Genomic DNA, 15,492 nt, shown 5'->3' on the forward strand with positions numbered 1-15,492 from the left:
TTTAAGCGATGGTGATACGGTTTTATCCACGAACTATCTGAGCATTTTATACTCGTTCCGTATTTACCTGCAAATTTAGCGAGCAACATTCAATAACTGATATTGAATATTTATGCACGCTCATTAATTTCAGCGTGTCATTAAATCTACATATTTCAGTCTCCATTAAAATAATACTCTGAGTAGATTCCCGTTTCGCACTCTGAAATAAAATACGGTACGAATTCGCAGAATTTAATTTACATATTTATTCGAAAATGGGAAGGATGCCGATGATTCTCTTCCTGTTTTAAAGCGGGTTGCGAATTTCACACATTTACATTCGTAATTTTTGTGCATTACTTACGTTCGAGTTACGTAAATTACTCGTTGGTAATTCTGAGGAAATTTATTATGAGCAAATTTCATCATTATCGCGTTGTCCCGGCATTTTTCCACGGCTCATGAGAGCCTGGGGTCCGCCGCTGGGCTCCAATGAACCGTGGCAAAATGCCGGGACAAAGCGAGGAAGAAGAGGCTTAGTAGGTATAAGTATTTTTCAGCTTGAAATTTTCGCACAAATGTCATTTCTAGGCACTCTTATTCAAGGAAGCGAAAAAATATAATGAAGTAAAAGTCGGCTCTCATTTGGTAGTTTGCCCTCACAGAGACCGTCCAGATTAGCGAGGATCCAGATCAGTAGGGATATACTGAATTTGCAATCGTTTCTAAATAGTGCAACTGTTCCTACGAATCATTTTCCGTACTAAGCAATATCGTACCCCTCTACAGATGTAGTGTATAATCCTTTTCTATCGTATTTTCACGGAAACGCACGAACGTGCTGTGCTATTTCAGTCAGTGTCAGTACAAAAAGTACTGAGATTGACTGAAGTAAAATGACAAATACGAACGTTTCCAAAAACACGATGGCAAAGAATTGTTCACTACACACCATATTTGCATTTCAAAACTCATTCCATTATATAACTAATTGCATGACAATAAGATACACAACTGAACGGGACCAAACAGATACGGATATTCCCCAGAATTACAGGCGTATTGTTTACAAAATTACGTACAAATCGTCTGCCTCGTGGATCCGGGCGTGCGAGCGAAGCTCGAATTTCTGTTAACGAGTTCACTGGGCCTAATCCCTTTGTTCAGTGTAACGGTGATAAGTCCAGTAGACATGCATTTCAATAAACCTTGCCTGTCTTCTCTTCGGTGTTATAATTTGCAAGTCATCCGTGTATCTTTACTCGAAAATAAATTCTTCTTTTCACACTCAACACGTCACAAGATCTACTCGGCGTTGTCTTTTAGAAGTACATCCTCATAGGACAATTGCCTTTACCCGTTGCTTCCGTTATCTCGCGACCAAATGCTGGAATGATATACCCCCGCCTTTGAGAGAGCTGAAATCCAAAAATCATTTAAAAATTGTTTTAAAAAGATTTTCCTCGTAAAACAAACCACTGGGATTTTACGGCTTTTTGGTCGCAGATTTCAGAACATGGTGAGGATGGCAGTCGCCAGGACTAGGAGGCCTTCACACTGTTCGCACCCTTGCCGACTATCATATAAATTATTTATCTATATATCTATCTATCTTCTTTACACCCTGAAAACTTGGTTCGAATGTTTCCGAGGAACTTTATCTGCAGCTTATCTATTTGAACGCTTTAGGTCATAAACAAAAACGTCATTCACATCACACAGCAAGGCCACGGGTGCATGCTGCATTGGAGCTAATTTAAACCTTACTTAAAAGTGTGAAGGTTACTTTGCCAGCGTAAGCCATGATACTTATCTATCAGTATGTGTTCGTGGCGCTGTAGGCACGAACAGACCTTGAAACACTGGTATTTTCATGAAACGTTATCTTCCATCCATAACGTTTTCTTAATGACCTACGTTATTTTAACAGTATTTTCGTTATATAAAATTTCACCCGCTCTTACGCGAAGCGCTTTATATTTATCACTCTCACGTATTAGTAGCGACAGATAGCGCTATAGAGAGACAGATAGCGGTTGTTTCGTTGCCGTAGCGCAAACGATTGGCATCTTGTTCCGCTTATGGCTTTGTCACTGGAAAATCTGTAGATAGCGAGAAAATGCTATTTTGATACACGATGAATGATGATACAAACTGACAATTAATTGGCTACTCGTATTAATTCTTTGAGTAAATAATAATGCATGCCTAGTAATGGGAATAATATGTATTAAAGGGAACCTATATGCTTTACCCTCCAATTAGTTACCTATTCAGTCGTATTTTCTGTTATTATAAAAAGAAAAATTGAAAAAAGTAAAGTATACAACTTAAAATAAAATGGCCCATCTACGAGTACCACCTACTGTAAATTGTGTCAATGAAAGCAATGAAATTCGAAACGTTGGTTGGTTGCCGCGGACAGCTACATTGATGCCAGTAACTAATCCCGCTGATGAACAGTGAACGTACAACATATATAGATCGTGTCATTCACGAAGACGCATGCCTTGACTTGTATTGTGATGTTATTAAAGGTTAGATTTGACAAATCTGTGCGTCATCGTAGATGACACGAACTTTACAGAGCAGGACTGAAAAGTTACTGGTTTTATGTGGCATTCAAGCATTAAGTATCTTTAGTAGGAAAATATATAGTATCTATACTACCTATGTTGAAATACTTACACATTCGCAAAGGGAATAAATTCAAAAAAGAAACTGGGCCCATTTTTGAAACGTAGTTCCCTATCGGACGGTTAGCGGATCCCTGGACTAGACGAAATTTTGTTTAAATTCTTTCTGGAGAACAAGTAACCTAATTTAACCAGATTACGCTTTTCCTATAGTGGCGTAGGTGGAAAACAGCCGCTTAGAAACAGGCAGTAACAGCGACGATCCGGGTTCGATCCCCGGAAGTGTATGCAGATATTACTTTTTGCATTGCACATAAATTTCATATATTTGATTGACTAAGCAAGTGTGAAGCTCGAGCTAAGCGTATTAGTACCGCTGTCCATCCGTCTGCCCGTCTGTCACCAGGCTATATATCATAAACCGTGATAAATAAACTGTTGAAATTTTCACAGATGATATATTTCTGTTGCCGCTATAACAATAAATACTAAAAAGTACGATGAGTGGATGAGTCCGACTCGCACTTGTCCGTTTTTTTGTTTTGTGTGTTTGTATTTGTTAGTCAATAATATAATACGTTTATCAATGATAATAATTCGTTCCAACCGAGTTATCCACGACACACACGGATTTCTTTTTTATTTGGTCGTCGTTTTTACCCCTCTCCTACAAACATAAGTTACAAATTTTACAATACAATATACCTATTGCAAGTTAAACTAAAGTTTACAAATACCGCCATTATGTTCATGTTCAATGCAGTTTGAAACATTGCCTTAAATCCGCTACAATGATCCGGTTACAAATCCTGTAGATAATGAAGGTACAACGGAGACCGAGCATTTGCTGGATTTAAAGTCGCCAATACTTTACCTAGAGCCAGATTCAGATTTAGGCTGCGTTTCCATCAGAGATGTGCGAGGATGCGTAGTGAGGGATGGTTTGTTAAGAACCAAGATCACTTCACTTCATTCGGTGATTCTATTGGTTTTTAACAACACACATCCTCTTGTAATAAGTAAATTAGCCTCTTTTAATGTTTAGCAGCGACGTTTTGGTTTACTACTTCATAAACGGATATTGCTTGTGTCAGCGACAACCTACGCATATAAATAGTTAGGCAATTCTGAATAAAGACACATTTTGTCATATATACACTAGTTGTATTTTTTACTCCGCGTATCGTTACCTCGCCACTCTGATCATCCTTTGAAAGGCCCGATTCGAAGAATGAGATACGATAAAGATAAGATAACGATAAGTTCTCGTTTAGGTAATTTATCATCTAGATATCGTTTGTATCGTATAATTGACAGAAGCAGCTCGATTCGGGCAACCAATGTCACTTTGACGTTAGAAATATCGTAGATAGATCTTATTGGGATCACAGCGGAATCAAAATAAACATCAATTTTGATATGTCGTTTAGTTATCGATCTTTTAAAGATCTTTCCAAGATTGTGAGTGTCTTAATCATTCTTCGAAACCGGAAGTATTTGAACCCATTAACATATACATATAACGGGCGGGTCGGGCCTTACGGGCACTACAAATGGTGCTACTTCAGTGGTGTCACTCACGAATTCGAGCCAATCGTGTAGTCTAACGCAACTAGTTGCGACCAAACGCGCGCGTGATGCGAACTCATCAACTAATCGCGTTGTGGCATTAGAGTGCACGATTGGCTTGAATTCGTGTGCGTGACACCGCTGTAGGTACTGGCTCCATTTTATTGCCCGTAGGCCCGTCTTTAAAAATAGATCGTTTATTAAAAGAAAGAAGATAAAATTACATAACTAGCTCAGCAGTGGCAGCATGGTTCCAATTTTATCGCTTGTTACTATGCCCGTCACGTTCGCACTTACATAGTTGTTAGAACGTGACAGGCATGGTGACAAATGATAAAGAGCCAACCATCTTAGCCCTACTGTGGTCCCACACTAGGCTAGGCCTTTATAGTGGTGACCGCTCTACAGAATTACTCTACTACTTACCTTTTGGGGTATCCTGTTTAAGATATATATGTCAATATTGTCAATGCGTGCAACGGATTTTACCTATTTACTTATAAAGGCGGCCCCGTGAGCTAGCGGACGCCCTTATGTGGCTGTATGTGTCATCAGTCTCTTTATCTTGCCTAAGCTTGTCACAGACGGAGCGATATATATTAATATACCGTAAGATACCGACAAATATCTAAGTAAGGCAGGTAAGGGCATTTATTCGTGTGATGAGCACGGATATTTGTTCCCGAGTCATGGGTGTTTTCTATGTATTTCAGTAGTCACGCACGGGACAGGCTTAGCCAAGTGTGACCCACACAATTTATGTAAATCTATCTGATTGATGTTTTTAAATAAAGTTTTACCTATATTATAGTTGTCGTTGTCTGATTACCCACAACACAAGCCTTCTTAAGTTTATTGTGAGGCTTAGTCAATTTGTGTGACAATGTCCAATTTTTTTAAATAGTGTATGAACTAAGCAACACACACGCCAACAACACCAAAATATATATCGCTGTCTGTGTTTTTAGATATATTGTGAGAGAGACGAAATATACAAAAATATATCGTAATATACCGAGCTATGTTAAGATGCCTTGCTATAAGATATAGTAAGATACCAACATATATAAAGGCTTGAAAGAGAGCTTGAAAGGAAGCAAGACAGACTTTTTTTTCTTCACAAATAGTATGGTACATTTTAAACTTGTGTTAGGTTCGCCAAACTTACGTTTAAGTAAGTTAGTTTTTAATAAATAAATAAGTACATTTAAGTCATGAAACTATGTAATGTATTGGGGTAAGCTGTAATGTTATAACTTGCTTCAATATATATATATATATTATAGTTTCTTATGTGGATTCTGTCAAATGGTACGTAAAATATATCGTGAGATGCCTTACTATAAGATATGGCTAGGTATATAGGGTTTTTATTTAGTCACCTGCAATTTACAGGGTGAATATATAGGTCATATTGAGCAACTTATACTATGAGACCAATCCCAAAATCGCGAAAAATAAATTTACTCTCCCATAGAAAATGTTAAGGTCAGAGAGCCAGACAGTATGATACAGACAAAAAAAATTTCGCGATTTTTAGGTTGATTTTTGAGTTGCTCAGTATGACCTATATTTATTCACCCCGTAAAAATAAACACAATATCGCTCCGTCTGTGACGGGTTTCATACTGTAGTACTTACACTTTTGAAAAACATATTTCTTCTAAGGTTGAATTATTAAACGAAACTTGTAGCTTTATCTGCAACGGAAACGGATGCAATTGCATCGAATTAGCAAGAAGATAACGATGCAACTCATTATTCTTTATTACGTCTAGAATCGATTTAATACCGGTTTATTTATTCGATTCCAAGCAATGTACGTTTATTCAACGATTACTGTGCATACAAACTGATGGAAAGTAGCTGCAGATAATCATTCAAAAAGTAAAGGAATGAAATTTTTCAATGTAGAAGTTAAAGGTATTTATATAAACTTTGACGTTATATGTTTATATCTTGGCGTCAGTTTTTCAAGTTAGTTTTGTAGACTTTCATCAAATACGAAAAAACTTTTGCCTTAATACGTAATTGTAATTTTCTGTAAAAGGATGTTTCGGGTGTTAAGGTTTTTATTGTTTTGTGGTATTTGTACCATCGTGGTAGGGGACCATGAAACAGAAAAAGAGGACAGGGCAAACGCAAAAGCTGTAAGTATTTGGAACAACATCAATAACAATTTAAAAAAATATTATTTCATTACTACTTACTAACTTATTACTTATTATTATTTTACTTAATTATTACTTGGTGTGATGTCGTGGAGGCGGACCTGCGTCGGCTGAATGCCAATTCATGGCAGGAAACCGCGCTGGATCGGGACAGGTGGCGTTCTCTCGTTTCGGAGGCCGGGATTCTTTTTGGATCGCTGAGCCAAAGCAGTTAGTTAATTACTGCTTACTACTTTTAAATCAAATAGCTTTTTGGTGAAAGAAAACATTGTGAGGAAGTCATAAGTGCATACATCTGCGAAGAAATTCAAAGGTGTATGTGAAGTCCCCAATCCTCATTGGGCCAGCGTGGGGACTATAGCTCAAGCCCTCTCGCGCATAAGAGGAGGCCTGTGCCCAGCAGTGGGACGTATATAGGCTGAATTATTATTACTACTTTTTAACCGACTTCAAAAAAGGAGGAGGTTCTCAATTCGACTGAACTTTTTTTTTATCGAACGGGTATAACCCCGAGATGGTCCCGTTGGCACCAAGTCGGGGTCTGATGATGGGATCTTGGAGAAATCGAGGGAACTCTTCAAATGTTATAGGTACATGTATGGCGCTTTTGGTAATATTTGAAGTTGGTTTTATTTTTTGTTAAAAAGTTTTATTTAATGTAGCATAATTTGATGTAATTAATTTTGAAATGGATATTTTTCTAAAATCCCACAGATTTATTTATTCCATACTACAAACACATACTAGCTGTTATATATAAATAAACGTATTTCATTGGTTAACACATCTGTTTGGTCACTGTTGATATGAGTAAAAACGCTTCTTTAGTTAAGGTGGTAAAATCCTCTACTTGCCCATGGTATTTGGTTAGACGACAGTCAAATACCGTGTGGTGTACGGTCTGCTCGGGTGCTCCACACCGGCATACTGGTGATTCCGGTATGCCGGATAGGGTAATAGGGTAAAGGGATGGATAGGGTAACCGGTGTCATCTCCATATAATGTATAACCTAAAAATGCCAAATCTCGCAATTGTATTGAGTTGATATCTGTCAACGTACCCATCGAGTTTGAAAATAATATGAAGGAAATATTTCTGAGCAGAATAATAGTCAAAAACTTGTTCGATTTCAACTTCGAAGTACCCCTAGTGTAAATTTATTCGATAGCGAAACGTGACTAACGCGTTTGCGTTAAGTCTCATTTTGTATAGGATTTTGAGTTTCCAAAACGTCCCGCTTGGCGCACTGTTTCCAAATCCCATACAAAATTAGACTTAACTTTTACTGGTCACTTAACACATTTAATATTTTTTATTATATTTCTAGGGTCCCTATACCTCAATTCTGACGAGAATGCAGAAATGCAAGAAACCGGACCTTCCATACCAAACCAAAAAGGAGAGGTCTGGAGATGTGACACTAGAGTTAAGTGACGCAGGTGAAAGGAAGTCAGGACCTTCGATTAAAGGAAACTACACATCGTTTAAGGAAGATCCTGATCTTAGGGTGAGTTTTCACGATCTGATTTCACTAAAGTGGATGCCGTAAAAAAGCGCGGATGTGACAGGCCCAGACGAAGATGGCGGGACGAGTTCATCAGTAACTGGCTGGAAAAACCACAACGGGAGTTATGGTGATCAAGGGGAGAGGCGTTTGCCCGGCAGTGGGACACTCAAACAGGCCAAGAAAAAAAGACGTTCCCGCCGATGATTTGGCGGTCAATGATTCTGTGTGAGCGGGACAGCAATAAAATTATGTGTTTGCCATAGAGATAGGATTTTGCGTGTCAATGTACGAAATTCGTCATGCTTAGCGTCCTTAGTTTTTGCAGATCATCTGTGAAAATTTCATCTGTTTAACTATCACGGTTCATGAGATACAGCCTGGTGATAGACAGACAGACGGACGGACGGACAGCGGAGTCTTAGTAATAAGGTCCCGTTTTACCCTTTGGGTAGGGAGCCGTAAAAATCAATCCCTTCATGAATTACCCCAACACTGACTAATACCCTACAGGAGGTCATGTTGTACATTTATATGTAATAGGTTTAGATATAATGTGATATGCAATAAAAATATGAGTATGAGTATGATAATTCATAACTTGGAAACGATTCTAGAGAATAGTTTACTTTTTTCTCCTGCGTTAAGGTTGACACGTCATTTTCTTTTTTTTTATTACGGCTGATCGGTGATCACGCGGTACTTTCCATAGAAAACGAAGTTCCGGAACCTCCGGTGACCGGTCTAGCGCGAGTCATACGCTCCAAGTAAAAATTTCAAAAATTTATTGTCTCTTCTACTTGTTTTAGCTGAACATTACGGACTACCAGCAGGTGAACGGCAAATGGGAGCAGATATTAAGTAGTACCGGCATGAACTGCTACAGCCGCGTAACAGCCAGATTGGCTCGTATTTTTCACGTTAACTATAATAAGCTGACCTGCGCGGTTCCAAAGGTAATTATTACCAGAGTTTGCTAACGTAACGGACGGTTACAGTTTGCGGTTCAATTTGTAATGGTTATTTTTCAATATTTTCAATTCTAATGTTCAGCCAACACTGATTATTACTATAATATGTGATGTTCCACGAAAAAAGATATCTTATGGCGGTTGGCACTTACGTCGCGTGGCACTACATTAACGTCGTTATTAACAGCGTATGCGCCGACCGCCATATATGAATAATTTAATACTTTATACCTTCACGTGTTATTGAGAATAAGTTATAAATCAAAAAGATTTATTAAACCCTTTACGTTATAACCCTAAAATATCCATTTTATGCTAATAATGCTTTACTATTTCTATTAAACCGCATCGAAATCAGTCCATCCGTTGGAGCGCTACGGTGCCACAGACAGGCAGACGGACGGACAGACAAACGCTAATTGTCGTCAAACATATAATACTCCTATACGTTGAGGGTTAAAAATGGTATTGCCAGAAAAACAGACTGACACCGAAGTGAGCCTATTTTCTCAACTCCACAACTTTAAAAATAGTATCCTGCGTTAAGATGTGTATATTTTAAGTATAGTAACATCAAATAAACTGTCTATGTTGGTATTGCATATGGTTAATTGTCTTTGACATGTATGTCACTTCCGTCTAACCGTTACAAGAATAAATGTGATCGTTCATAGCTCTCCGCTATATAAAACCGTTGTTTTATTTATAATAGGTTTTGGGCCCAGTTATGCCCATTAGGGAATAGTCAAAAGTTAGTTTTCAGGTAGCTAGTATCAATTCAGTGCCAGAAAGTGTTTTTTTTAAAGTGGTTTGTGACTCAACATCATGGCTTCAAATTCGTTCCTGACCAATGTTCCCAAGTTGAAGGGACGTGAGAATTATCGGGAATGGGCTTTTGCAGTGGAGAATTTGTTGATTTTGGAGGGCACGGGAGATTCAATTAAAACTGAACCCGACCCGTCACTTGCATCAGCAGCCACAAGTGACGCAAAAGCAAAAGCAAAATTGATTTTAACGATCGATCCGTCGCTGTATGTTCACATAAAGGAAGCGAAATCAACTAAAGATTTGTGGTTAAAGTTACAAAATATGTTTGATGATTCTGGATTTTCCCGAAGGATAACGTTGCTGCGCAATTTAATCTCGATTCGACTCGAAAACTGTGAATCAATGCAAAATTATGTTACACAAATCATCGAGACGGCTCAGAAATTATCGGGAACCGGTTTTTCCGTGGACGACGAGTGGATCGGGTGCTTGATGTTAGCTGGATTACCTGAAAAATACATCCCAATGATAATGGCAATTGAACATTCCGGAATCGCCATTACTGCAGATGTCATAAAAACGAAACTCATCGACTTGGCAATTGATGATAGTGAAGTTGGCAACGCATTGTTGAGTAGAGGGCAGCACTACCACAGCAAAAACTTGAAAGTTGGTAGCTCTGACAAGAAAAAGAATCATGGCGGCGGATTGTCTGTGGCAAATGTCAACAACAACAATGGTGATAAGTCGAAAATAAAGTGTTACCGATGTAAATCTTATGGTCATTATAAAAATCAATGCCAAGCAAGTAATCAGCAAACGGAGCAAATAAAGAAAACACACGCTTTTTCGGCAGTATTTATGAGCGGGAACTACGGAAAAACGGACTTTTATATAGATTCCGGTGCGAGCGGTCATTTTGTACGTGATGTAAACATGATCCAGAATACATCTTTTACACCCAGCGTAAAGGAGATTATAGCAGCTAATCATAGTGCTATGCCAGTATTGTGCTCGGGAGATGTGGATATAGTGACAGTGACTCCAAGATGTAAATACGAAGTGACATTGGAAAACGTTTTGTGCGTACCTAACCTTAGCACGAATCTCATATCAGTAAGCAAGTTAGTTGAGAATGGCAATAAAGTGGAGTTTAAGAAAAGAAACTGCTTTGTTTATAACAAAAACAAAGAACTTGTGGCCGTGGCGGACTTAATCGACGGTGTATACAAATTGATTATGGATGAAAGTAAACTTTGTTTACTTACGTCAAGCTCGGCGGCAAGTAGTGAAGTTTGGCATCGTAGAACTGGACATTTGAATATGAAGTCGTTAAACTTGATGAGAGAAGGGGCAGTTACGGGTATATCATACAGTGATAAATCAGATATCAACAAAAATACGTGCACCGTATGTTGTGAGGGGAAGCAGGCTCGCTTGCCATTTAGTCACACAGGAACACGGAGCAGCCAGATACTGGAGTTAGTGCATGGAGATGTATGTGGACCAATGGAGACTACTTCAATTGGCGGATCAAGCAGGAGGAGTCAGAAGAGGAGCCTGCAACAGCAGAAGTAGTAACTAAACGAGTCCGGAGGCAACCAGAGCGCTATGGATTGACTAACATGTGCACCTCATCAAACCCTGACTACATCAGCGATCCTGTGTCTGTTCAGGATGCCCTGTCTAGGCCAGATAAGGATAAATGGATTGAGGCTATGCAGGACGAGTTGCAAGCATTCGATGAAAATCAAGCTTGGGTGCCGGTGGAACAGTTACCTTCAGGTAAAACCTTAGTGCAGTGTAAGTGGGTTTTTAAAATCAAAGTTAACAGTGATAAAAGTGTGCGTTACAGAGCGCGTTTAGTGGCTAAAGGCTTCACCCAGAAGCCAGGAATAGACTATGAGGACACCTTCTCACCTGTGGTCAGACATTCCACTTTAAGACTGCTATTTGCCTTGTCTGTGCAATTGAACCTTGATGTAACACATCTAGATGTTAAAACTGCATTTTTAAATGGTTACCTCAAAGAGGACATTTACATGTATCAACCAGATATTTCTTGTGATGTTAACAGGAAAAAGGTGATTGTTAAACTTAACAAAGCTATCTATGGCTTGAAACAGTCATCTCGGTCTTGGTACGAAAGAGTTGAAAAATGTTTGTGTGAATTAGGATTTAAAAAATGTAAATTAGAACCTTGTGTGTTTACAAAAATGGATGATAATGTGAAAATTATTATCGCATTATATGTGGATGATTTCTTTGTTTATTCAAACAGTAAAGAAGAGACAGACAAATTAGTTTCTGTTTTGAGTTCTAATTTTAATATTAAACACTTAGGACAAGTTCAGCAATGCCTGGGTATGCGTGTTAAAATCGATAAAAATGCAAATGTTATTACATTAGACCAGGAAGAATATATAAACAACTTGTTAGAAAAATTTAATATGTCTAAATGTAAAGAGGCTAGTACTCCAATGGAATGTAAATTAAGTATAGAGAAATCAGAAATTTGTGATAAAGAAATTCCATATCAAAACCTTATTGGAGGCCTTATGTATTTGTCAGTGATGACTAGGCCTGATATATCTTTCAGTGTTAGTTTTCTTAGTCAATTTAACAAATGTTATACTAAAGTTCATTGGAATTATGCCAAGAGAATACTTAGGTATTTAAGCAAAACTAAAAACTTTTGTTTAAAGTATGTAAAAGAAAAAGCTCAGCTTGAAGGATATGTAGATGCCGATTGGGCTAGTAATGTTATAGACCGGAGGTCTTACAGTGGCTTTTGTTTTCAAATGTCAGGCTCAGCTGTTTCCTGGCTTAGCAAGAAACAGAGGACAGTCGCTTTGTCTAGTATGGAATCGGAACTAATGTCGATAGCAGAAGCTTGCAAAGAAGCTATGTATCTCAGAGCTTTGCTAAATGAAATTAATGGTGATTGTTATACTGTACCATTGTTCAATGATAGTCAGAGTGCACAGAAGTTGGTGGCAAATTATGGTTGTCATAGAAAAAGTAAACATATTGATATTCGGTATCATTTTGTGAAGGATGCAGTAAATGATAAAATAATTAATTTAAATTATTTGCCAACTACTGCTATGCCTGCTGATGTGTTAACAAAAGCTTTATGTGCAATAAAACATTATAAATGTATAGAAGCTATGGGAGTTAGTCAATATTAATAAGTTTTTTTACTCCTAAATAAAAGCTTTGTTTATTTGCTGTAGTTGGGGTGTTAAGATGTGTATATTTTAAGTATAGTAACATCAAATAAACTGTCTATGTTGGTATTGCATATGGTTAATTGTCTTTGACATGTATGTCACTTCCGTCTAACCGTTACAAGAATAAATGTGATCGTTCATAGCTCTCCGCTATATAAAACCGTTGTTTTATTTATAATAACTCTCATAAACCTTTTTTTAAATATACTTTTCTTTTCTCTCTCCTCAGAAAAAATATTTAATGAAAACTTTTCACTTTACTCCCTTGTGTTACGAAGAGGAAACATCTTCTAACCAAAAAAGATATATTTCACAAAGGTGTGCCATAAAATATCTCTTCCGTATAGAAGTCAGTTACTTACTTCAATGGCTCAATAACCCAAAAAGGACCTTGGCCTCTAACACGAGGCACGCCACTTTGCCCTATTCTGCTTCACTTCACACCAGTTGGATATCCGAGGGCAGACAGGTCTTTTAGGGCTTCGTCGATCCAGCGGTATCTGGGACGCCCAGACAGACGTTTTGCACCCGGGTGCCCCACATACGCTCTTCTACCTCTCCCAGCCTCTCCAGGTGACCAAGCCAGCAGCGTCGTGGGGCTTTGATATCACCAATTATATTGGGCATCGCAACCAGCTCGTCTAGCTCCCTATTCTTCCTCAATCAAAATCAGTTGCAAATTCAAAAGTTTATTGTAATGTTTTTCATTGCAGGGTACCTACAAATTCGACGCAGATTACGATAAGGTGGACCACGAGATTCAATCCAGCAGGGTGTACGGAAAAGTATTGCGGAGGGTGGTGCTCACCAGCAAGAAGAAGACAGTGATCTGTCTGGAGTTTGAGTCTGAAGTAACTCCAGCTGAAGATATGTAGATATGGTTGGATTCAGTAAAAATTATGAAGAAGAAAAAATATCAAATACATTTACGCGTTTCGTTGTTATTTTTCCAATCCACTTCACAGAGTACTTAAGAATACGAAGTAATTGTTAGGTTTACGGCGAGGATTGGAAGATTTAACAAACGGAGTCGCCTTTAAGAGCTTACCCTTCTGTTGAAAACCTCGGCCAATCGATTCCGGGACTGGGCAGTCAGCATGAGAAAATGTTCAATGGCTGGAAAGTGCAGGGGTCAAAATGTCCATACGAACTGGCTGTCTATGTGGTAAAAAGTATGAACGTTGTAATGCCTTAGTGTCAAAATGTACATTTAATCGTGGTCACAATGGTCTAGTGACAAATGGTACACATCTTAAAATGCAAGTACAACAAAAGGGGTGATAGACGAAACGCTTGATTGATATAACGTGCTTAAGTTTAAATGAATAACTGTCAAAAAATTAACTAGACATGAAAAAAAATTGCTGTTTTTCTCCAGCATATCCACTTTACCACGTGAAACTGCACCACTACAATTGGAGTTAGATGCATATATTGCTGCTTGATTGTACTTTTAAAAATACTAACGGCAATAATCATATGTCGCACTCCAGCGGGCGATATGCGGGCACATCAAAAGTAAGTTTCACATATAAATCAATATATTTTCAAGTTTTCAGAATAAGGTATTTTTACTAAGTGTCCTATGTTATTGGTAAAATACTGTTGTACCAATTTCTTTCCCTCCCCTTTTGTCCGCCACTCGTCATAATCTGAGAATTTTTCACTTATAAAAATTATTTCCCTCAAACGTAATGCATTGATCTAGAACTGTACAACTTTTGTAAAATTTGGAGTAAAAGCAAACGTTTTAGTTAGAATAAAGCTTTATACCATGTACAAAAAGGAAACATTATTACCGTGATGCATTTACGCATGTGTTCGCGTTGGCTATTATACATTATGGCACTTGTTTAATTGGACCTGAACACATTTTAACTGCCGTCCATTTGAACCATTGCAAATTTTGAAATTTTTACTTTTTGCCATATACACAGCCGGTCCGTATGGACATTTTGACACTAAGGCATTACAACGTTCATACTTTTTACCACATAGACAGCCAGTTCGTATGGACATTTTGACCACTGCACTTTCCAGCCATTGAACATTTTCTCATGCTGACTGCCCAGTCCCGGAATCATTGGATTCCGGGACTGGGCAGTCAGCATGAGAAAATGTTCAATGGCTGGAAAGTGCAGTGGTCAAAATGTCCATACGAACTGGCTGTCTATGTGGTAAAAAGTATGAACGTTGTAATGCCTTAGTGTCAAAATGTCCATACGGACCGGCTGTGTATATGGCAAAAAGTAAAAATTTCAAAATTTGCAATGGTTCAAATGGACGGCAGTTAAAATGTGTTCAGGTCCAATTAAACAAGTGCCATAATGTATAATAGCCAACGCGAACACATGCGTAAATGCATCACGGTAATAATGTTTCCTTTTTGTACATGGTATAAAGCTTTATTCTAACTAAAACGTTTGCTTTTACTCCAAATTTTACAAAAGTTGTACAGTTCTAGATCAATGCATTACGTTTGAGGGAAATAATTTTTATAAGTGAAAAATTCTCAGATTATGACGAGTGGCGGACAAAAGGGGAGGGAAAGAAATTGGTACAACAGTATTTTACTTAGTAAAAATACCTTATTCTGAAAACTTGAAAATATATTGATTTATATGTGAAACTTACTTTTGATGTGCCCGCATATCGCC

General features: G+C 38.0%; 1 protein-coding gene across 2 annotated transcripts; it reads left to right on the forward strand.

Annotated features, from left to right (window-relative positions):
- Positions 1 to 5,797: 5,797 nt before the first annotated feature.
- LOC133528933 (uncharacterized) lies at positions 5,798 to 13,926 on the forward strand. 2 transcript variants are annotated; one of them, XM_061866441.1, is made up of 4 exons: positions 5,798 to 6,337; positions 7,687 to 7,866; positions 8,673 to 8,819; positions 13,549 to 13,926. In XM_061866441.1, exons 1-4 carry the CDS (start codon positions 6,239 to 6,241, stop codon positions 13,708 to 13,710), a joined length of 588 nt encoding a protein of 195 aa, XP_061722425.1. In that variant the 5' UTR covers positions 5,798 to 6,238; the 3' UTR covers positions 13,711 to 13,926. The 2 variants fall into 2 exon arrangements, with proteins under 2 accessions (XP_061722425.1, XP_061722426.1); XM_061866442.1 differs by having other exon boundaries at positions 6,040 to 6,110; positions 13,549 to 13,904.
- The last annotated feature ends 1,566 nt before the right edge of the window (positions 13,927 to 15,492 follow it).

This window comes from Cydia pomonella, chromosome 20 (genome assembly GCF_033807575.1).
Source record: "Cydia pomonella isolate Wapato2018A chromosome 20, ilCydPomo1, whole genome shotgun sequence".
NCBI classification, from domain to species: Eukaryota; Metazoa; Arthropoda; class Insecta; order Lepidoptera; family Tortricidae; genus Cydia; species Cydia pomonella.